The 23,518-nt window shown below is 52.1% G+C and overlaps 1 protein-coding gene across 1 annotated transcript; it reads left to right on the top strand.

The window, feature by feature from the left end:
* Nucleotides 1–5,807: 5,807 nt before the first annotated feature.
* On the top strand, nucleotides 5,808–7,059 carry LOC308052592 (olfactory receptor 14J1-like; the record flags this gene model as incomplete). Its single annotated transcript, XM_080364654.1, has 1 exon — nucleotides 5,808–7,059. One exon carries the CDS (start codon nucleotides 5,808–5,810, stop codon nucleotides 6,747–6,749), a length of 942 nt encoding a protein of 313 aa, XP_080220780.1. The 3' UTR covers nucleotides 6,750–7,059.
* Nucleotides 7,060–23,518: the final 16,459 nt, after the last annotated feature.

Raw genomic sequence — 23,518 nt, 5'->3', positions numbered from 1 at the left:
TGACCATTGCCAGGTGTATGAAAGAAGCTGGATGAGTTGAGAGGAACTCACAGGCATTTCCAACTCCACAGAAAACAAGAGCCTTGCAGTTAAAGCAACAGCACTTGGCACCAGACCCAAAACACAAAACACTCACACTTACCACAGGAAGAGCCTTGAAAAACATTGGAGAAAGATCTACCAGGTCCCAGGGGTCAGGGCTCAGCCACTCTGGTGATGAACAAGCATCAAGGGCTCACATGGCATCAGAGCCACCTCCACATGGCCCCCACCACCTGGAACCAGTGTCTCCGAATCTTTCCTTCACCAGCCTCCAGGGACAGGGACCTGCACTGGTTGTTTCCTTCACAGCTGTGTCAGTGACGGCCCTTCATGGGGTCCAAACACCCTCAGAAACTTGGTATTTGCTTCTGCCTTTCACTTCATTAGAGGTTTGTTCATTCTTTCAGTATCTGCAGTTCAGGTTCATGGCAGCAGAGGGCTCATTAACATCGGAAATGCTCTTACAAGCCAAGACTCTGTGCATCATTATCCTAAAGGCTTCAAGTCTGCTGTGGATGATTAGGGAGATTTCAGGAATACCCAAACAGAGACCATTTGCGTAATAAATAGCAATAAAGCCAAATTTCTTCTATTTCATTCCCTTCTCTCCTTTCCCTCCCTTTCCAGAACAGGTGGCATCAGCAGCCTCCAATCCATATTGATGTGTTGCATCTCCTGATAAAGACTGAATATGTCAGAAAAGTGGGTGGCTAGATCACCATATGAGTGAGGAGACAGGCCAGGACACCTCAAGAGGAGTCACACTCCTCTGGACCAAGAGGTGGGTGTCCCTGGCAATCTCAGGTGCCACAGCACAGCGATACTTGTGTTCAGGAGCTGGTCAAGTGACCTATCTCCTGTTCTGTAATGGTGTCTGAGTTTGCTCAGGTCACCCCTGACTTGAGCCCCATCCACTGCTGGGTGTTCTCCAGACTCCTGCCTTCAGGAACCAAGTCCCAGGAGACCTTGCTGGTGAAGATGGAGGCAAAGAAGCCATGAACAACCTCAGTCCCATCTGATACTACTCTTCTGAATTTCAGCAGCAGGCCAACATTCACCCTGTCTGTTCTCTTACTGCAAGTGAAGCTCTGTCAGCTCATCTTGCTGCCCTTCCCCTGCAGGTATCAAGTCCAGAGCAGCTTTGTCATCATCCCCACATCCATGGACAAAGTTTCTAAATTCCTCCTTTGCAGCTTCCCCTGCTTCCACCTCCTGTGTGCTGCCTTTGTGAACTGCAGCTCCATCAGTTCAGATGAGCAGCCTCACGAGATAAATGCTTCTTTTCATGTGTACTTGGAGAGATCATTCTTGTGCTTGGAGCAGCCTGTCCTGTAAGGATTAACAGATTTCCTGAGCTCCTTCACCCTTCAGATCTACTTCCACGTCTCCACTTTGCCCACCATCCCCCAGTATGTCGAAGTCTTCTCCTCTGGATTCCACCAGCCTGTGCTCTGCTGTTGGCCTTTCTCCCTCCCCTCTGGTGCCTGGGACCCCACTGTGTCCTGGTCACGACAGTCAAGGTGGACACTGATGTTCACATCCCTCACCAGTTACTCCTTTTTTTCCAGTTCCAGATCCGGGTGAGCATCACCCTTGTTGGCCAACCAGGCAGACATGTTAAGAAGTTGTCCCAAGATCCTCTGGAATGTCGGTACCTCCAGCTTTGCCTGGCCAGTGAATCTCAGGGCAATTACAGTTCCCCATAGGAACCTGCTCATTGACTGCAGAATTCCTCAGGTTACTGACAGAAGATCTTTTCCATTTCTCCTCCATGATCAAGTAGTTTCTAACACCCCTCATGTTGTCACACTGTACTGGGCTTACATGGTAAAGACTTGGAACTGGGGCTGAGTGTGGGTGTGCTACAGTTGTCAGCTCTCTGAGAAGACAACAGGAGTTGGACCAACATCAGACAGAGCTGATTTAGCTGCTCCAAGATGGACCCACTCCTTGCCCAATCTGAGCCACTCAGTGATGCTGGCAGCACCTCTGAGATATTGTATTTGAGAAAGGGTAAAAAACGCTGCACAACAGCAGGTGGGAGAGAGGAGGGAGGAAATGGGAGAGAAAAGCACTGCAGACACCAAGGTCATATCCCACAGGACCCAAGCAGGTCCCTCAGCAGGCCAAATCCTGCTCTCCTGAAATCCTGCTCTTGGCCTTGTTCTCATCTCCCAGGAGCCTCAGCTCCACTTTCCCATCCCTGACTGTTCCATCCTGACCAACTCTTTCTGGTTTGTAAGTGTGAAGTCCCACAGGGCACCTCACCTCACTGATTCCTCAGTCACCCGTATCAGGAAGATGTTGTCAATGAGCTCCAAACCCTCCTGGATGGCTGGTACCTTGCAGATATTGGGATATCTCAGGTCTGCCATGAGGACACGGCCCTGGAATCATGAGGCTTCTTTCATTTGTCTGAAGGAGGCCTCATCTAATTCCAATTCCTGATCCATGGGCCTGTAGCTGATGTCGAGTCACCACAAAACTGCCCATGTTGTTCTGTCCTCTCTTGCTGACTCCTCGACATTCAGCTGACATTGTCTGTCCCCAGGCAGAGCTCCAGACATTCCTGCAGCACATGAAGCGAAACGTTCCCTCAAAGTTCAGACCTCTGACATTATGAGCAGTAGACGCTGAAGGCCCCACAGTTTTTCCAGGAGTTGGTATTTGTAGTGCCCTTCAACTCCTCATCCTGTTATTTTGGGAGAGAAACCCTTATCAGGATAAACCATATGCATGCAAACATGAAGAGCTGAACACATGGAGCTTCAGTCCAGGGAGAGTGCAGACCTTGAGAAAATCTACTGTTCGCCCATTAGAAAGCTCTAAAGATTTAAAAAGGGAAGTGACCAGTTATATATCAGGGCAGGAGAACAACCCCATCTATCAGGAGAGAACAGGACCTGACATGCTGAGCAGTGACCCTGAGGAGAAGGGCCTGGGCACTACAAGGTCCCCACACCAGCCCGTGGTGCACGCTCACCATGAACAAGGCAGCTGCACACGGGGCTGCATGAGGAGGAGCGTGGGGACCCAGACACCTGCAGTTCTCATCCCATTCGGTTCAGCACTGGTGTGACCCAAACACACCGGTGTGTGCCAGTGTGCGGCTTCCCAGTCTGGAGCAGCAGGGAGGAACTGGAGAGTGCAGGGCTGTGCCAAGGCAGGTTCAGCACCTTGTGCACATGCTGTGGGGTGCTGAGGGACCTGGGCTGCTTTGGCCCAGCAGTGCTGGGGAGGCTACAGCAGTGCAGGAGTAGCCTGAGAGTGCTTGAAGGGTGGTTTCAGAGGTGGTGGAGGTTTCTGCATAGTGGGAAAGAGCATGAGAAAGAAATAATGGCCCAAAGTGCAGCTGGGAAGGTCCAGGCTGGACATGAGCAGAAAGGAATGTGAGTGGAAGGGCAGTGCTGTGGTGGAGCAGGTCAGCAGAGGGAGTCTGCATCAGCCCAAGGCTTTGTGCTTTAAGGAGCAGCTGAGGAGGATGGAGAGATCTCAGCAAAGGAAGGAAGATGCTCAGACAAGAGCAAGGTGGGGCAGCAGGGGGGATGTCTCCCGCCTGCAGGGACAGAGGTCCAGGGGATGCCACAGCACAGGACAGGCTGTCGTGGAGATGATCACGGGATGGAAAGAGGCTGAAAGCCCCACTAGACATGAGCTCCTTCTCCCCTTGCCTATGGCTGTTGTCTGCACCTCTGATGCCTGTGAGGAGAAACCTTGTCCTTGCAGCACAGGGGCCTCATGGCCTCCTTGTCCCCAGTCAGGAACCTGGGAGGTGTGGGACCATAGTCCTGCCCTTGGCCTTGCACAGCCCCACATCACACTGTCCTAGGAAGAGCCCTGGGCAACATGGGAAGGACAGGATCTGATTTCCAAAAGGGAGTCAAGGTTTGGTCCTTTGATTAATGAAACACATCCAGGTTTGCTCAGCATCAGAGAGACCTTTACTTGGCTTTTCCTGATCTGTCATCACTGCCTCCAGTTTTCTGCTCTAAACAGACCGTAGGGCAGTTTCTCAGTAGGTTCCCTCAGTGGGACCCATTAACATTACAAGAAACTTTGGAGTTTGAATCTAACTTTGACTTCTTGAGAAGTTTCTTTACCTTCCTCCAGGGTCTGAGGTCCATGGGCTCAGCACCAAACCCGCCAGAGGAATCATTAAAGCGCCTTGTGCTGCTCCTGTGCTGCTGAGCTGGGCTGGGCTCCTGGGACACAGGGAGCTCATGGCAGCAGCAGCGCTGCAGAGAGACAGCTCTGCCCAGGAGCAGCTCCTCTGCACACGCAGCAGGGCTGAGGGCTCTGCCTGGGGATCTCAGCAGACGAGCAAGGCAGAGAGAGATTAAAGGTGGTCAGGACTGGAGGATGACTGAGAGCTCACTGGAGAAGAAACCTTTGCAGCCCTTGCCATGGTAAGTCTCTGGTGCAGGGCAGTGCAGCTGTAGCTCCTGGAGGCATCTCCTGAAACTGGCACAGGCACAGCTTGTGGGATCTGTAAGGACGGGGCTCTTTGTCAGGCCATGTTGAACAGCTGTGAAGCCAGATGAGCACCCAGGGGTGCCCAGGGCTGTCGTGCAGAGCAGGGTCCCTGCATCCCAGGGCTGTGCCGAGCAGGGACTCTGCCGCCTGCCAGGGTCAGTGTTCAGCCTGCCCAGGAGATCCCATGGCAGCAGCTGTGGGTGGAAGGAGCGACCCCCGGCAGGGCAGGCAGGGAGCTTGTGGGGTTGAAGGGGGCTGTGTGGGTCAGGGCTGCTCAGAGCTCCAGATCCCCCCACAGACATGGCAGAGGGTCCTTCTGAACAATGACATCAACACAGCAACAGCTGCAAGGGAAGGAGTCTGTGCTTTCAGTTTTCCACTCTTGGTTGTCTGGGTGTGCAGTGGGAGATGGGGATTTATTTCTCTCTTTGGAGCAGACACTGAGACCCCAGTTGTCGTTAAGACGTGTCTGAGCTGCTCCTGAGCCCCTGCACACACAGAGCTGCCCCTGGGCAGTGCCAGGAGGTGTGAGCAGGACAGAGCTGAGCACACAGCGGGTGGGACGGGGTCTGTGACACTGACAGGGAGCAGACCAGGGACAGACACACAGCTGCAGGCAGCACAGACATGGGCAGGGAGAGGGAGATGGACCAGAAATGCTGGGGAGGGGATTCAGGACTCTCTGCAATCCCCTGCAGTGCAGACACATTTCCCAGTGCAACCCCTGGTCTCCTCTCCTCCCCAGCAGACCCTCTGCCCCAAAGCCATGGGGTCCAGGTCACGAGTCTCCACCTCAGCAGCTGGACCTCCAGGTGAAGGGTTCCTGCAACGGGGTACACAAAAAAGTTACTAAAAGTACTTGCAGTGTCATTATGTGAGTGGCAGAAGCACAGCCGGGTCAGGAGAAGGTTCCACAGCATGGCCATCTGCCTTTCTGTCCTTGCTTTATTTTCTGGTAGCACTGCAGTGTCCTTCCTTGTTTCTCCACCTGTCCCTGGTGCTCTTGCTCTCTGGGGTTGGGGTGGGAGTGTGGGTCAGATTTTGTTCTGACACAAGTTCAGTGGATCTTGCCTAACAGGTGTGTTCATGGAAACCAGATGCCCAACCTGCATTTTAAACTGTGATGAACTGTTTTTCTCAATTGGTAGAAAGAGAGAATGAGAGGGAACATCCCATCATCAGGAAGGGGGTTTTCCACGAGAAACAGCCTATTTATTTTCCTCAGAGATGTCACCCCTAACTTGTCACTGTACTTTCCTCCCTGCATAGGTCCTCATGCCTACAGGCAGCCAATGTCCAACAGCAGCTCCATCACCCAGTTCCTCCTCCTGCCGTTCACAGACACACGGGAGCTGCAGCTCTTGCACTTCGGGCTCTTCCTGGGCATCTACCTGGCTGCCCTCCTGGGCAACGGCCTCATCATCACCACCATAGCCTCGGACCAGCACCTGCACACCCCCATGTACTTCTTCCTGCTCAACCTCGCCCTCCTCGACCTGGGGACCATCTCCACCATTGTCCTCAAGTCCATGGCCAACTCTCTGTGGGATACCAGGGTCATTTCCTACACAGGATGTGCTACACAACTCTTTCTGTTTGTCTTCTTAGCTTCAGCAGAGTTTTACCTTCTCGCCATCATGTCATACGACCGCTACGTTGCCATATGCAAACCCCTGCACTACGGGACCCTCCTGGGCAGCAGAGCTTGTGTCCACATGGCAGCAGCTGCCTGGGCCACTGGGTTTCTCTATTCTCTGCTGCACACGGCCAATACATTTTCACTGCCCCTGTGCAAGGGCAATGCCCTGGGCCAGTTCTTCTGTGAAATCCCCCAGATCCTCAAGCTCTCCTGCTCACACTCCTACCTCAGGGAACTTGAGCTTCATGTGTTTAGTGCTTATTTTTTGGGGGGATGTTTTGTGTTCATTGTGGTGTCCTATGTGCAGATCTTGAGGGCCGTGCTGAGGATCCCCTCTGAGCAGGGACGGCACAAAGCCTTTTCCACCTGCCTCCCTTACCTGGCCGTGGTCTCCCTGTTTGTCAGCACTGCCATTTTTGCCAACCTGAAGCCCCCGTCCATCTCCTCCCCATCCCTGGACCTGGTGGTGTCTGTTCTGTACTCGGTGGTGCCTCCAGCAGTGAACCCCCTCATCTACAGCATGAGGAACCAGGAGCTCAAGGAATCTATAAGGAAAGTGATGACTGTTCTCTTTTCAAAAACTGTCATGAAGTGACCTCATGCTTCTGCATGTCACTCATAATGTAATGCATTACTAGTTCAACCTGAGTTCTGTAACTTTTGTGGTGTTTATTTTTTGTTTGTTTGGTTGGTTGGTTGGTTTTTTTGGTTGTTGTTGGTTTTTTTTTTCTGTTCAGTGTTTGCTTTTCTTGCTTGTATTAATGCTATCCACAAGCAAAATTATTTGTCTTCTTATGGCTGTGTCCATATCTACTTGTCTGGTGTGTCCCATAGTCTTTGTGTAAATAAGGAGCTCTACTCTCTGTGTGTATTAATGAAATAAAGGACCCGGCACTGACTTGTTTGCCCAGAATCCCCTCTCTGGGATCTCTGGGCCTGCAGGAGCCATGTCTGTGTGCTGAGGGGGAGTGAGCAGGAGCCACCCTGAGCTGGGTCTTCCTCCCACCCTGACCAGCATGAGCCTGCGGACTCACCCCATGGCCCTGGCCACCACAGCCCACTTGCTCTGCAGAGCAGCACCTCCAGGTCGCAGCTGTATGGAGCGTGGGAAGGGGAGCAGGAACAACTGGCCAGGTCAGCATAGCTCAGCTCTCTTGGGAAAGGGCTCTGTGGGGAGACGGGATGTTCCAGGAGAAGACTGGGGCACTGTATGTGTGCAGGAAAGACATGGAAAGAGAAACCCTTTGCTGCAGGTGGCAGCTTGGGGCAGGTGGCCCTGGCACTGTGGCCGCAGGACCTTCCTGAGGATCCCCTAGGCCAAATGCCTCATGCTGTCCTGGGGAGCCACTCTGGACCTGGGTCTGCAAGCTGCCTGTGCTGGAGACCCACTCAGCTTGCCGGCTAGATGGACATTCTCACTGTCCTTCATTCTCACTGGTCCCCACTGCTGTGGGACCAGTTCCAGTTCCAGTGTGGCTGCTCTGCCGGGCTGGGCTGGGGAGAGGGCAGGGGGTGGCACAATTCAGGAGGGGGTGAGAGGGCTGAACTGGCAAATGCCCCAGAGAAGAAAATACCAGTGCAGGGCTGAAGTGTGTGAGTGTGCAGGGCTGGCACACAGCAGGGTCCTCTCCCAGCCAGGCCTCCTGGGAGAGCCCTGAAGCACCAGCAGAGCAGGGGCTGCTGTGTGCCCATGTTCATGGGACAACCTGGGGAAACTGGCCCAGCACAGTCACCACAGACCAGCCCCTCAAAACCACCATTTCCAACACTGGCCCTTCACCCCAGCTGAGAGAGGTTGTTCATCCCTCAACACAAGGACACTGAATGAGTAAGTCAGAAGGCAATGTTCCCACTGTATGGATAGGTTACAGGTATGGACATCATGGACATGAAGTGAGATGAACCCGTCTCAGTACAAACCCCATCAGCTATTCCTGCAGGTTCCATGAAGGCCTGAATGCAGCACTAAGATGTGCTGCCTTGAACCGAGGTCCCTATGTCCATTCCTCATGACGTGGGACATGAGGATGGCCATGTCTAATGATGCTGGATCATGAGGCTGAGGCCTATTGTCTGAGGCTTAACAAAGCCAAGTGCTGGGTCCTACACTTGGGTCACAACAACCCCAGGCAGCGCTAGAGGCTCAGGGAGGAGTGGCTGTAAAGCTGCCTGGTGGAAAGGGATGTGCGGGTGTTGATCGATAGCTGGCTGAATATGAGCCAGAATGTTTCCAGGTGGCCAAGTAGGGCACCGGCATCCTGGCTTGTATCAGGAATAGTGTGGCCAGCAGGACTAGATAAGTGATTGTGCCGCTGCACTCAGCACTGGTGAGGCCGCACCTTGAATCCTGTGTTCAATTTTGGGTCCCTCATCATAAGAAGAACATTGAAATACTAGGGAGAGTGCAGAGGAGGCGACAAAGCTGCTGAGTGTCCGGAGCACAAGTGTGATGAGGAGCGGTTGAGGGATCTGAGGCTGTTCAGCCTGGAGAACAGGAGGCTGAGGGAAGCCTTATCGCTGTCTAAAACTGCCTGAAAGGAAGTTGAACATGGGGGTTGCTGGTCTCTTCTCCCAAGTAGCAAGTGATAGGACAAGAGGAAATGGCCCCAGTGAGATTCACCTCAGTTGCCCTGTGATTCTGGATTGTGTTTTCAAAATGACAGTGCAATCGAGGAGGTCCTGGCATCCATCAGACCCATCTTCAAGAAAGGCAGGAAGGAGAATGGGGAGGATCACAGGCTGCTCAGCATGTCTCTGTCCCTGGGAAGGTGATGGGACAAGTTCTCCTGCAGCCATCTGTAGGCACTTGAAGGACAAGAGAGAGACTTGTGAACCAAATTGTGCAGGAAAAAGACAGGCAGGTTTTGTGTATGAAATTGTGCCAAGCCTTGGACATGGTCTCTTGTGGTGTCATTATAGATGGATTGATGCTGTTTGTGCTGAAGAAGTGGATGCTTGGTGGGAAATTCACTGAAACATCAATCCCAAATATCATCTGTGATGCAGTGTCCTCTGTGCAGTTAGTGTGTCATCCCCCAGTGACCAGCATTTGGGCCAAAACTGCTGAAGGTCTTTATTCTCCCTTCTGTGCTGTGATGGAGATGATGCAAAGCTGAGCGAAGACCTTGAAGAACCTCACCTGGTCACCCTACTTAGGGAAGGAGACTGAAGTAAGATGTTCAGGGCTCTCTTCAAACCTGACTGACTCTATGATCCAACGAATCTTTCCCTTGGACATGTTTTTGAATATAGAATATAATAAGAATATAATAATATAATAAGTCCAAGGCAGAAGCAAACTCCAAAGTACCTTGAAGCTTTAATGGGCCCCACTGAAGGCTGTTACTGACAAAGCCTCCCAGGGACTCGTTAGAGCAGATAATTGGAGGCAGTGATTGCATCAGGCACAGGCAAAGTGCAGCAGCTCTGATGCTGAGAAAGCCCTTGGTTTGTCTGATGAAGGACAATGGCCAAGCCTTGAGCCCCTGCCCCTGGAAGGGAGATCCTGTCCCTCACGTGTGGCTCAGGGCTCTTCCTGGGGCTGTGGGGATTGCGATGCCCAGTGCAGGACAATGGTGTGACACTCCCTGGAGGTGCAAGGAGGCAATGGGGTGCCATGGCCATGACAACCATGTGTCTCCTCTTAGACCTCTTTGTCAGGGACAGCAGCCAGAGCCAAGGGGACAAAGACCGTGGCTCTTTTAGGGACATCCAGCCTTACAGCGCCCTTTGCCATCTCCACCACAGGCTGCTCTACATGGTGCTGCCCCTGCCCCTCTTTCCCTGCAGGCTGCAGACACCCATCTCGCTTCCCCAACTGCTCTCACCCCAGCATTTCTGCACCTTCACTGCTGTGTCTGCACCCTCACTGGCTGCTCTTTGGAACACAAACAAGCTCCCTCTGGGTCCCCTCTTGCCCCACAGCACTGCCCTTCCAGTGACATTTCTTCCTCCTGATAACCACTCTCTACTTCCACATCTGCACTTGCTGGCTTTGTTTTTTTTTTCTCTGCTGTTTTTTTCCCACTGCTTTGGAAGCTTTACCACCTCAGAAACTGCCCATCAAGCAGAAATCCCAACCTGTTATTTTTCTAGTTGTCTGCACTTGACCAAAGAGAAGTAATCTTACCATGATCTCCTAAATCCCATGAGTGCTGCTCCCTTTCAGTTCCCTTCACAGCCACAGGATTCTGACTGGATTATGAGTGTCTGAGACACAACTGTACTCATAATACCATAACTATCCGTCACCTTTTTTATGGCCTAGGACCCAATCAGATAAAGGTATACTTGTTTTATCAAATTTATCAAATATGTTCCCTACTAGAGATTTGAGTTGAAAAACACTCTTCAGAGGAACTGTTGTATTTTTGTTGACAACATTTAGAACTACTTTTCTGTTTTTTATTCTTTTCATTCTTTTTCTGCCTATTCTGCCTTCAAAATCCTCTCCAAGGGAAAGATTCATTGAATCTCAGAGTAACTTCAGGTTTGAAGAGAGGCCTTGTCTCACTTGTCTCACTCTCCTGCTCCAGGCAGGGTGAACCAGGCGAGGTTGTTCAAGGGTTCCTCACAACTATGCATCATCCACAGAGAAGCTGAAAGTGCACTCGTCACATCACACAGAGGGAGAATAAAGACATTTAACAGTGTTGGTCCAAGTGCTGGTCACTGAGGGATGCTACTAGTAACTGGCTGCATGGAGGGCTCTGTACCGCTGATGACATCTGGCTTGATTGTCCAGCTAGCTTCCCACCCAGCTTCCAATTCTCCAGCCCAGAGATCATTGATCTGGCTACTAAGAGACCAAGGAACACCATGTCTGTGACCCTGCAAAATTCCGGATATGGCGGCAGGTTGACCATGCTTTTCATGCAGATGGGTTCGATATCTGCTTTTTCCAAAGACCTCGGAAACCCTCTTAAGACTTTGTCTTACTTTTGAGAGCACAACCCAGAATCACAGGCAAGGGTGACAGAGCAGACTGGAGCACTTGCAATGAGCCTGTCCCAGCAGCTGAGATGAATCTCAGTGGGTCTGTGGAGTTTGTTCCTGGAGTCACACACAGAAATGTCAGGGTTTCATCAAACATCCACAAGTGACCCTACCTCATGGACTCCTTATACACCCAGGGATGCTCAGAGACAGAGTCTGTCCCTTTTACACACAGAGGCAGGAGTTACAGTGTCCCTCTGGCCTCCTGTTGCCACTCCCAAAGGACGGGAGACACCTCAGCCATGTGGTGTGTCACCTGCTCTGCACTCATGTGAGATGTCCCACGTCATGAGGAATGGACACGGGGAGCTCAATTAAGGAAGCACAACCTAGTCCTGCATTCAGGCAGTTTCCCATGGGGTGTTACTTCCAACAGGAAGTGACCTCAGGACCTCGTGTGTGCCACAAGTTTTCATGGAATCCCAAGGAACAGTTGATGGTGTTTGTACTCACTCGTGTTCATATCACCTCACATCTGTGATGTGCATGCTCACATTTCATCTGTACAAAGCAGCACAGACTGCTGAACTATTGATTGAGTGTCCATCCATGGAGGGAAGAACAAGCTCTGTGGGTGAGAGGCCAGTGCTAGAAATGGTGGTTGTGAGTGGCCAGTCCATGGTGATTGACCTGGGGCTCCTTCCACGGGGTGTCCAGTGCACAGGGGCACAGCCCAGCCCCTGCTCTGCTGGTCCTGCAGGTCTCTGGCAGGAGCCTGGCTGTGAGAGGACACTGCTGTGTGCCAGCCCTGCACACACACACTGTTCAGCTGTACTCTGGGGTTTAATCTGTGGGTGACTTTTGTAGGAATATGCTTGAGAGAAACTTTGCAAGAAGATAAAAACCATCATGCACTGCCCATAGGAGATCACGTTTCTATCTGGAAAGACTATTGTGAGGCCAGCTGTGTGACAGCAATGCCCATTGCCTGTCCCTGCCTGTGCCCACAGCACTGACACACAGCAGGACGGTGACCAAGCTGCCAGAGCACTCAGGCCTTGCACCAACACCAGGGATGAGAAGGAGAGTGTGGAGTGGAACCAGAACAGCTCTGGAAGAACAAGCGCTGCTGCTCCCTGGCAGGGCTGCCAGAATGGACTCTTTTACCATTCACCCATCACAGGAACTGTCCCTGAACATGCAAAAAGGCCTTGCAGGAAGGATATAGTGAAAAACAAGTCACTACAGGAATGTTTATTTTGTTTAGAGAAAAGACGTGTACTGTTCCTCATTTAAACAGTCAATGGTTATAAAAGAAAAGCAGACAGGGGATTAGAAAGAGGCTGAAAACATCATCACAATAAGAAAACAACTAATAACAACAGAAAATCCAGATGACAGGTTGAGCCTGTAATTAGCTATATTAAAACTCCTGTGTAGAAGCAGATGGGCAGTTTATTGCTTCAGAAAAAAACTAAGATATGAGTTTCCTCAGGGCATCCTTGAGCTCCTGGTTCCTCATGCTGTAGATGAGGGGGTTCACTGCTGGAGGGACCATTGAGTACAAAACAGACACTATCAGGTCCAGGGATGTGGAGGAGATAGAGGGGGGCTTCAGGTGGGCAAACATGACAGTGCTGAGAAACAGGGAGACCACGGCCAGGTGAGGGAGGCAGATGGAAAAGGCTTTGTGCCGTCCCTGCTCAGAGGGGATCCTCAGCACGGCCCTCAAGATCTGCACATAGGACACCACAATGAACACAAAAAAGCCAGATACTAGTAATATACTAGCCACCATAAGCCCAAGTTCCCTGAGGTAGGAGTGTGAGCAGGAGAGCTTGAGGATCTGGGGGATTTCACAGAAGAACTGGCCCAGGGCATTGCTCTTGCACAGGAGCAGTGAAAATGTATTGGCCGTGTGCAGCAGAGCATTGAGAAACCCAGTGGCCCAGGCAGCTGCTGCCATGTGGACACAAGCTCTGCTGCCCAGGAGGGTCCCATAGTGCAGGGGTTTGCAGATGGCAACGTAGCGGTCGTACGACATGATGGTGAGAAGACAATACTCTGCTGAAGCTAAAAAGAGAAACAGAAAGAGTTGTGTAGCACACCCTCCATAGGAAATGACCTTGGTGTGCCACAGAGAGTTGGCCATGGACTTGGGGACAGTGATGGAGATGGAGCCCAGGTCGAGAAGGGCGAGGTTGAGCAGGAAGAAGTACATGGGGGTGTGGAGGTGCTGGTCCCAGGCTATGGTTGTGATGATGACGCCGTTGCCCAGGAGGGCAGCCAGGTAGATGCCCAGGAAGAGCCCGAAGTGCAAGAGCTGCAGCTCCCGTGTGTCTGTGAACGGCAGGAGGAGGAACTGGGTGATGGAGCTGCTGTTGGACATTGGCTGTTTCTGGTCATGGGGACCTGTGCAAGGAGGAAAGGACAGTGACAAGTTAGGGGAGAGTTCTCTGAGGAAAATAAACAGACTGTTTCTCCTGGAAAACCCTCTCCCTAATGATGGGATTTTTCTGCCAATTCTCTCTTTCTATCAGCTGAGAAAAACAGTTCATCACAGTTTAAAATGCAGCTTGGGTATCTGGTTTCCATGAACACACCTGTGAGGCAAGATCCACTGAACTGCTGTCAGAACAAAAATTGATAGTCATGCCCACCCCAACCCCAGAGAGCAAGAGCACCAGGGACGGATGGAGAAACAGGGAAGGACACTGCAGTGCTACCAGAAAACAAAGCAAGGACAGAAAAGCAGACAGGCATGCTGTGAAACCTTCTCCTGACCCGACTGTGCTGCTACTACCCACATAATGACACTGGAGAGCAAGGACTTTTAGCACCTTTTTTGAGTACCATGTTCCAGGAACCCTTCACCTGGAGGTCCAGCTGCTGAGGTGGAGACTTGTGACCTGGACCCCATGGCTTTGGGGCAGAGGGTCTGCTGGGGAGGAGAGGAGACCAGGGGTAGCACTGGGAAATGTGTCTGCACTGCAGGGGATTGCAGGGAGTCCCGAATCCTCTCCTCAGAATTTCAGGTCCACATCCCTCTCCCTGCCCATGTCTGTGCTGCCTGCAGCTGTGTCTCTGTCCCTGGTCTGCTCCCTGTCAGTGTCACAGACCCTGTCCCACGCACTATGTGCTCAACTCTGTCCTGCTCACACATCCTGGCACTGCCCAGGGGCAGCTCTGTGTGTGCAGGGGCTCAGGAGCAGCTCAGACACGTCCTAATGAAAACTGAGGTCTCGGTGTCTTCTCCAAAGAGACAAATAAATCCCCATCTCCCACTGCACACCCAGACGAGCAAGAGTATAAAACTGAAAGCAAAGACTCCATCTGACCCACACAGCCCCCTTCAACCCCACAAGCTCCCTGCTTGCCCTGCCGGGGGTCGCTCCTTCCCCCCACAGCTGCTGCCATGGGATCTCCCGGGCAGGCTGAGCGCTGACCCTGGCAGGCGGCAGAGTCCCTGCCCGGCAGAGCCCTGGGGTGCAGGGACCCTGCTCTGCAGGACAGCCCTGGGCACCCCCGGGTGCTCACCCAGCTTCACAGCTGTTCAACGTGGCCTGACAAGAGCCCCGTCCTTACAGATCCCACAAGCTGTGCCTGTGCCAGTTTCAGGAGATGCCTCCAGGAGCTACAGCTGCACTGCCCTGCACCAGAGACTTACCATGGCAAGGGCTGCAAAGGTTTCTCCTCCAGCGAGCTCTCAGTCATCCTCCAGTCCTGACCACCTTTAATCTCTCTCTGCCTTGCTCGTCTGCTGAGATCCCCAGGCAGAGCCCTCAGCCCTGCTGCGTGTGCAGAGGAGCTGCTCCTGGGCAGAGCTGTCTCTCTGCAGCGCTGCTGCTGCCATCAGCTCCCTGTGTCCCAGGAGCCCAGCCCAGCTCAGCAGCATAGGAACAGTCCAGGGCGCTTTAATGACCTCTCCCGTGAGTTTGGTGCTGAGTCCATGGACCTCAGACCCTGGAGGAAGGTAAAGAAACCTCTCAAGATGTCAAAGTTAGATTCAAACTCCAAAGTTTCTTGTAATGTTAATAGGTCTCACTGAGGGAACCTACTGAGAAACTGCCCTACGGTCTGTTTAGAGCAGAAAACTGGAGGCAGTGATGACAGATCAGGAACAGCAAAGTAAAGGTCTATCTGATGCTCAGTAAACCTGGATGTGTTTCATTAACCAAAGGACCAAACCTTGACTCCCTTTTGGAAATCAGATCCTGTCCCTCCCACCTTGCCTGGGCCCTTCCTGGGACAGTGTGATGTGGGGCTGTGCAAGGCCAAGGGCAGGACTATGGTCCCACACCTCCCAGGTTCCTGGCTGGGGACAAGGAGGCCATGAGGCCCCTGTGCTGCAAGGACAAGGTGTCTCCTCACAGGCATCAGAGGTGCAGACAACAGCCACAGCCAAGGGGAGAAGGAGCTCATGTTTGGTGGGGCTTTCAGCCTCTTTCCATCCCGTGATCATCTCCACGACAGCCTGTCCTGTGCTGTGGCTTCCCCTGCACCTCTGTCCCTGCAGGCTGCAGACATCCCCCCTGCTGCCCCACCTTGCTCTTGTCTGAGCATCTTCCTTCCTTTGCTGAGATCTCTTCATCCTCCCCAGCTGGTCGTTGAAGCACAAAGCCTTGGGCTGATGCAGACTCCCTCTGCTGACCTGCTCCACCACAGCACTGCCCTTCCATCACATTCCTTTCTGCTCATGGCCAGCCTGGACCTCCCCAGCTGCACTTTGGGCCATTATTTCTTTCTCAAGCTCTTACCCACTATGCAGAAAACCTCCACCACCTCTGAAACCGCCCTTCAAGCACTCTCAGGCTACTCCTGCACTGCTGCAGCCTCCTCAGCGCTGCTGGGCCAAAGCAGCCCAGGTCCCTCAGCACCTCACACCATGTGCACAAGGTGCTGAACCTGCCTTGGCACAGCCCTGCACTCTGCAGTTCCTCCCTGCTTCTCCAAACTGGGAAGCCGCACACTGGCACACACCCGTGTGTGTGGGTCACACCAGTGCTGAACCGAATGGGGTGAGAACTGCAGGTGTCTGGGTCCCCACGCTCCTCCTCATGCAGCCCCGTGTGCAGCTGCCTTGTTCATGGTGACCGTGCACCACGGGCTGGTGTGGGGACCTTGTAGTGCCCAGGCCCTTCTCCTCAGGGTCACTGCTCAGTGTGCCAGGTCCTGCTCTGTCCTGACGGAAGGGCTTATTGTCCTGCCCAGATCCGGAAGTGCTCATTTCTCCTTGTACACCTTCAGAGATTTCTGATGGGTGAACATCAGGTATTCACAAGGTCTGGACTCTCCCTTGACTGAAGCTCCATTTGCTCAACTGTTGATGTTTGTACACAGATGGCTTATCCTGATGAGGGTGTCTCTCCCAAGATAACAGCATGAGGAGTTACAGGACACTACAAATACCATTTGCTGGAGGAAATGTGAGATCTTGGGAGTCTAGTGTTCATAATGGCAACGGTCTGGAGTCAAAGGGATGGTTTTCCTTCATGTGGGAGAGTAGCAGGAATGTGTGGAGCTCTGCCTGGGGACAGACAATGTCAGCTGAACGTCGAGGAGTCAGCATGAGAGGGCAGAACAACATGGGCAGTGTTGTGGTGACTGGAGATCAGCTACAGACTCACTGGTGAGGAAGAGGAATGAGATGAGGCCTCCTTCAGACAAATGAAAGAAGCCTCATGTTTCCAGGCCGTGTCCTCATGGCAGACCTGAGATATCCCAATATCTGCAAGGTACCAGCAGCCATGCAGGAGGGTTTGGAGCTCATTGACATCATCTTCCTGACACGGGTGACTGAGGAGTCAGTGGGGTGAGGTGCCCTGTGGGACTTCACACTTACAAACCAGAAAGAGTTGGTCAGGATGGAACAGTCAGGGATGGGAAAGTGGAGCTGAGGCTCCTGGGAGATGAGAACAAGGCCAAGAGCAGGATTTCAGGAGAGCAGGATTTGGCCTGCTGAGGGACCTGCTTGGGTCCTGTGGGATATGACCTTGGTGTCTGCAGTGCTTTTCTCTCACATCTCCTCCTTCCTCTCTCCCTCCTGCTGTTGTGCAGCCTTTTTTACCCTTTCTCAAATACAATATCCCAGAGGTGCTGCCAGCATCACTGAGTGGCTCAGATTGGGCAAGGACTGGGTCCAACTTGGAGCAGCTGAAATCGGCCCTCTCTGACATCAAACTCCTGTTGTCTTCTTAGAGAGGTGACAACTGTAGCACACCCACACTCAGCCCCAGTTCCAAGACTTTGACATGTAAACCAAGTACAGGGTGACAACATGTTCATTGTTACAGAATAATTGATCATAGAGAAGAAATGGAAAACATCTTCTGTCAGCAGCCTGAGTAATTCTGCAGTCAATGAGCAGGTTCCTATGGGAAACTATAATTGCCCTGACATTCTTTGACCAGTCAATGCTGTAGGTGCCAACATTCTAGGAGATCTTGGGACAACTTCTTAATGTGGCTGCCTGGTGGGCCAACAAGAGTGATGCTCACCTGGATCTATAACTGGGAAACAAGAAAGAGCTGGTGAGGGATGTGAATGTTAGTGTCCACCTTGGTTGTCGTGACCAGGACACCGTGGTGTCCCTGGCACCAGAGGGGAGGGAGGAAGGCCAGCAGCAGAGCACAGACTTTGACATAATGGGGGATGGTGGGCAAAGTGGTGACACGGAAGTAGGTGTGAAGGAGCTCAGGAAATCTGATCAGCCTTACAGGACAGGCTGCTCCAAGCACAAGAATGATCTCTCCATGTACCCATGGAAAGAAGCATTTATCTCAAGAGGCTGCTGATCCGATGGAGCTGCAGTTCACAAAGGCAGCACACAGGAGGTGGAAGCAGGGGAAGCTGCAAAGGAGGAATTCAGAAACCTTGGCCATGGATGCAGAGAATATGCCAAAGCTGCCCTGGACTTGATACCTGCAGGGGAGGCTGAGGGCAGCAGGATGAGCTGACAGAGCTTCACTTGCAGTAAGAGAATAGACAGGGTGAACGTGGGCCGGCTGCTGAACTTCCTAAGAGTAGAATCAGACAGGACTGAGGTTCTCCATGGCTTCTTTGCCTCCATCTTCACCAGCAAGGTCTCCTGGGACTTGGTTCCTGAAGGCAGGAGTCTGGAGAACACCCAGCAGTGGATGGGGCTCAAGTCAGGGGTGACCTGAGCAAACTCAGACACCGTTACAGAACAGGAGATGGGTCACTTGACCAGCTCCTGAACACAAGTATCGCTGTGCTGTGGCACCTGAGATTGCCAGGAACACCCACCTCTTGGTCCAGAGTTGTGTGACTCCTCTTGAGGTCTCCTGGCCTTTCTCCTCACTCATATGGTGATTTAGCTACCCAGTTTTCTGACGTATTCAGTCTTTCCTAGTAGACATTCCACATCAATATGAACTGGATGCTGCTGATGCCACCTGTTCTGGAAAGGGAGAGAAGGGCGAGCAGGGAAGGGAATAGAAGAAATTTGGCTTTATTGCTATTTGTTGTGGAAATGCTCTCTGTTTGGCTATTCCTGAAATCTCTCGATTAATCCACACCTGACTCGAAGCCTTTAGGATAATGCTGCACAGAGCCTTGGCTTGTAAGAGCATTTTAGATGTTAGTGATCCCTCAGCTACCATGATCCTGAACTGCAGATGCTGAGAGAATGAACAAACCTCTAATGAAGTGAAAGGCAGAAGCAAACCCCAAGTTTCTGACCCCATGAATGGCCATCGCTGACACAGCTGTGAAGGAAACAACCAGTGCAGGTCCCTGTCCCTGGAGGTTGGTGAAGGAAAGACTTGGAGACGCTGGTTCCAGGTGGTGAGGGCCATGTGGAGGTGGCTCTGGTGCAATGTCAGCCCTTGATGCTTGTTCATCACCAGAATGGCTCAACCCTGACCCCTGGGCCCTAGTAGATCTTTCTCCAATGTTTTTCAGGGCTTTGCCTGTGTGAGTGTTTTGTGTTTTGGGGGTGGTGTTTATGTCAAGTGCTGTTGCTTTAACTGCAAGGCTCTGGATTTCTGTGGAGGTGGAAATTCCCATGAATTCCTCACAGATCCCCCAGCTTCTTTCATACACCTGGCAATGGTGACCAGTCACCTCAATGTCCCAGTCCCAAACTTGCTTGAATCCCCTATTTGGATCCACACCCATTCACTGCAGGAGGTTGATGCATCCACCAGGTTCATGGATGATTCCTGAGGACCATCCAAGTGTGGGCAGTGTAAGAGAGGAGCAGAGCAGGGTCAGCTCATGGGCCATGACTGAGCACAGCCACCCCAGCAGCAGCCGTTCCCCATCTCCCAGGCACAGCCATGCCCACAGGATGGAAATGTCACTGCCATACATGATTAGCCCAAGAGAGGCCTTTCTTCCTTCCATATTCCCAGGAAAATCTTCCTCCTGTTCCTCCTCCACCTGCAGACATCAACTGCTTTCCATTGCTGGGCTCAGACATGGCTGGAAGGGTTCACTGAAACCATCAGCCATCTCATTGATTCTCCCTGGCATGCCCTGACCCTCTCCCACATCTACAATGGCCAATCACGGCTGCTCAGGCCTCCCGCTCTTCAGAAGAGGCCTCGAGCTTCTTGGTTCTTCCTGCTGCTTATTATGAACTTCCTCACTCTCTCCAGAGTTCACAGTGAGCTTTCTTGTCCATAACAGCCCCTTTATGACCATGTCTTACCAAATGGTTGTGCTTGTATGATCATTTGTGCAGAAAGGGCAGTCACAGGACAGCACCCAATATGTCACAACTGATGCTGGTTTGGGCTCTGTGCTGGGATCTGGCAACCAAAACGTGCTCCCAACTCCCAGCCCCCTGCCCTCCTCAGTGAGGGTGTGAGACATTCTGCCAGCCAGGGCTGAACTCACAGCCATGACCAGTATCTTATGTCCAACTGCAGCCAATGGTGTCCTGCCAGCTCAGGACTGGAGCTTCCATTGCTGGAGTTATTGCAAACACATGGAGATGTGGCGCTTCGGGATATGGATTTGTGGTGGACTTGGCAGTGTCCCCTTCCTGGGGTAAAAGGCTGTTGAGTAGAGACAGTTGTAGAGATTTGGGTCACAGGGGTTTGCAGCAATCCTGTCAAACTCTGAGCAGGATGAACTTTGGAGCCCAGGAAAAATGGAGATGCTCTGAAGGATGTTTTTGAACAGTGTTGCTGTCACTGATAACAGTAACAGGGAACACCTTCCTCTCAGTGGTGATTATGATGATGAACTAAACTTCTTTAATTTAATTCCTAACAGCCATTCTTATTTTTCAAAACATCTACAGCTCAGTAGTTGTTCTTCTTGAAAGAAGTTCTTAGAACAATGATTTTTCTCTCACTTCTTTTTTGTTTTAATCATTTAAAGAGTACACCTCTTGGACAGAATTACCCCCTAATTGTGTTTTTTTCATTATTTTTCTACCTTTTAATTATTTCTTATGATGTGTGATGTGCAGGTTGCATAAGAGAACAGTTTATTTTTGAGACAAAGAAGGAAGCACCACATGGGTCAGAAGACAAGCCAGGATACCCAAGCAGGACTCACATGCTCTGCACTTACAGTTCAGGTGTTCCCGGGAATCTCAGCAGACATGTCAGGCTGATCCGTGCGTGCAAGGAGCTGGTCCAGTGCCTTGTTTTCATTTCTATAATGATGGATTTGTGTCTGGCTGACGTGCAGACTCTGTACATGGATGCTGAAACCTCTTGAACAACCTGCTCTGAAAGTGTTAAAAACACAGGCTGTTCTTTCTGGAGAGGCATTAGGACAGCAAAAACTAAGATCTTGGCTGAGGGCAAAAGAAAAAGGATGGAAAAGATGTGGTCAGGACTGTTGTGGGCACTTGTAAAGCAGCCCTGCACCTCATGTGAATTACTTCTGTGGTCTGGGAGAACCTGAGAGTTCTCCCTAATTTGAAATATGAAGGGGAAGGAGGGACAGCGTCATTCAGGCTGGATGAAACCTCAGGCGGTGTCTTGACCAACCTCCTGCTCACAGCAGGGTCAGACCAGATAGCTCAGGGCTTTATGCAAACACATCTTGGCCACTTTCTGGGACAGAGTGAGTGCGCACTCCTGGGAAACAGCTTCCACTGCTGGACTGTCCTCAGGACTGGAAAGTTTCTCCCTTTCTACAGCACGTTTCCAAGCCCAACCATCCAGGTGGTTTTTTACCCATCTACTTCCACACTGACACAGACCATAATATCCTACCTTGGGCACAAGAATATTTTGCGGGATGATGCCAAATACCTTGCTGACCTCCAGGTAACAGACCATCAATCTTATCCCAAAATCCACAACCCTGTCCTTTCCTCACAGAAAGCAAAGAGGATGGACAGGAACAACCTGCCCTGGGCAAACCCCGTCACCTTCGCTTCCAGACACCCAGAAATGGGGTCCCAGTGGACATGCTCTGGGGCACAGCCCTTAGTTCCCCTGCTCACCCATGGGCCATTTTGAAAAGTGCACACACTATTTGAGAGCTGCCAGTGCTCAGGGAGTCCCCCCAGTCTCCATGAGCTTTCCAGGATGGTGGAGCGTGGCCTCACTGTGACATGGTCCTGCTGTCCCAGCTCCTGGGATGCTGCCCCTGCTGTCCCATAGACTGGAGAGGATTGTGTTATTTCCAGTGACCCCTGATTTGATCCCCATCCGCTGCTGGTTCTTCTGCCTCCAGCCACAGAGGCCTGGGAAACATTGCTGGTGAAGAGTGAGGACAAGAGGACACAGGGATTCTTACCTCTTTCTCTTATTAAGTTCATTAGTAGATACAAAGTGGCTTTGTTTCTCTTTTAACTGTTCCTGCAGTAGTAACAGCTTATTATGTGGCCCTTGAATTGCCTTACAGGTCTGGTCTGAGTTCTGATCTGGGCTGTTGCTGTGCTTGGAGGCTGCTGTCCTTGCAGACCAGATGAACTCACTCCTGCCACCCTGCCTGGCAGTTCATTCCATCCGTGTCACAGCTCTGTCTGCAGCACTGACAGCTCCAGCTCCCCAGTCAGGTCCCTGGCTGAGGACATGGCCTCACATCTGGGCTGAACCGCCCCAGCTGTGGCAGCAGCCCAGCTCTGACCTGCCACAAGAAACCTGGTACCAAGTGTCCAAGAGCCCATGTGTGCAAAGTCTTCGATTCAGAGCACAGATATGACATGGGCAAAGACTGATGAATGTCTCTCTAGACCTAGGAGTGTAAAACCAGGATAAAACACATAAACTCATTCAACTGAAGATATTCCTCCCCTGGCTTGGAGGAATTAGATCCTTTGCTGTAATATTGCTGGTGTCCTGTCTAATGATGGGACAAGAAAATTTGATTCTCATATGAATTCATTGTTTAATACAAAGAACACAATGATGTGTCTCTTCAGAGGAGAGAGAATCAACATCACTGATTACTTCAGGTAGTTTGAAAAGATGTGCCCCTGGAGCCCCAGGGACACATGGAGGAGCCCAGAGGGGACAGAGCAAGGGACATCATGGGCTGGTGGTGTGCTGCTGAGCTGGGCTGGGCTCCTGGGACACAGGGAGCTCATGGCAGCGGCAGTGCTGCAGAGAGACAGTTCTGCCCAGGAGCAGCTCCTCTGCACACGCAGCAGGGCTGAGGGCTCTGCCTGCAGCACTGAGGGCACAGGAGCCAGGCACAGAGAGGGAAACACAGTCTGGGCTGGGAGGATGCTGAGAGGTCACTGGAAATGAAATCCTCTCCGATATGAAGCCTGTGGCTGCAGGGCATTGCATCTTCAAATCTTGGTAGGATCTCAGAAAGCTGTCACATTGCAGAGCCTGCGAGAGATGTGAGTACAGCTCTCAGAGGTTCTCTGATCAGAGGGGAGGATGTGCTGCAGAGCAGGGATTGCCTTCTGTACTGTCAGAGTGACAAGACGTGAATGCTGCGTTCTCCCCAGGGTGGCTGTGGGGTGTAAATGTCAATGTGCAGGCAGGGGTGCCCAGGGCTGTCCTGCAGAGCAGGGTCCCTGCACCCCAGGGCTGTGCCGGGCAGGGACTCTGCCGCCTGCCAGGGTCAGCGCTCAGCCTGCCCGGGAGATCCCATGGCAGCAGCTGTGGGGGAAAGGAGCGACCCCCGGCAGGGCAGGCAGGGAGCTTGTGGGGTTGAAGGGGGCTGTGTGGGTCAGAGCTGCTCAGAGCTCCAGATCCCCCCACAGACATGGCAGAGGGTCCTTCTGAACAGCAACATTGATACAGCAAGAGCCGCAAGGGAAGCAGTCTGTGCTTTTAGTTTTCCACTCTTGCTTGTCTGGGTGTGCAGCGGAAGATGGGGATTTATTTCTCCCTTTGGAGAAGACACTGAGACCCCAGTTCTCATTAGGACGTGTCTGAGCTGTTCCTGAGCCCTTGCACACACAGAGCTGCCCCTGGGCAGTGCCAGGAGGTGTGAGCAGGACAGAGCTGAGTACACAGCGGGTGGGACGGGGTCTGTGAC

This window comes from Nesoenas mayeri, assembly GCF_963082525.1.
Source record: "Nesoenas mayeri genome assembly, contig: SCAFFOLD_35, whole genome shotgun sequence".
Lineage (NCBI taxonomy): Eukaryota > Metazoa > Chordata > Aves > Columbiformes > Columbidae > Nesoenas > Nesoenas mayeri.
This window is presented reverse-complemented; position numbering and strand designations above follow the sequence as displayed.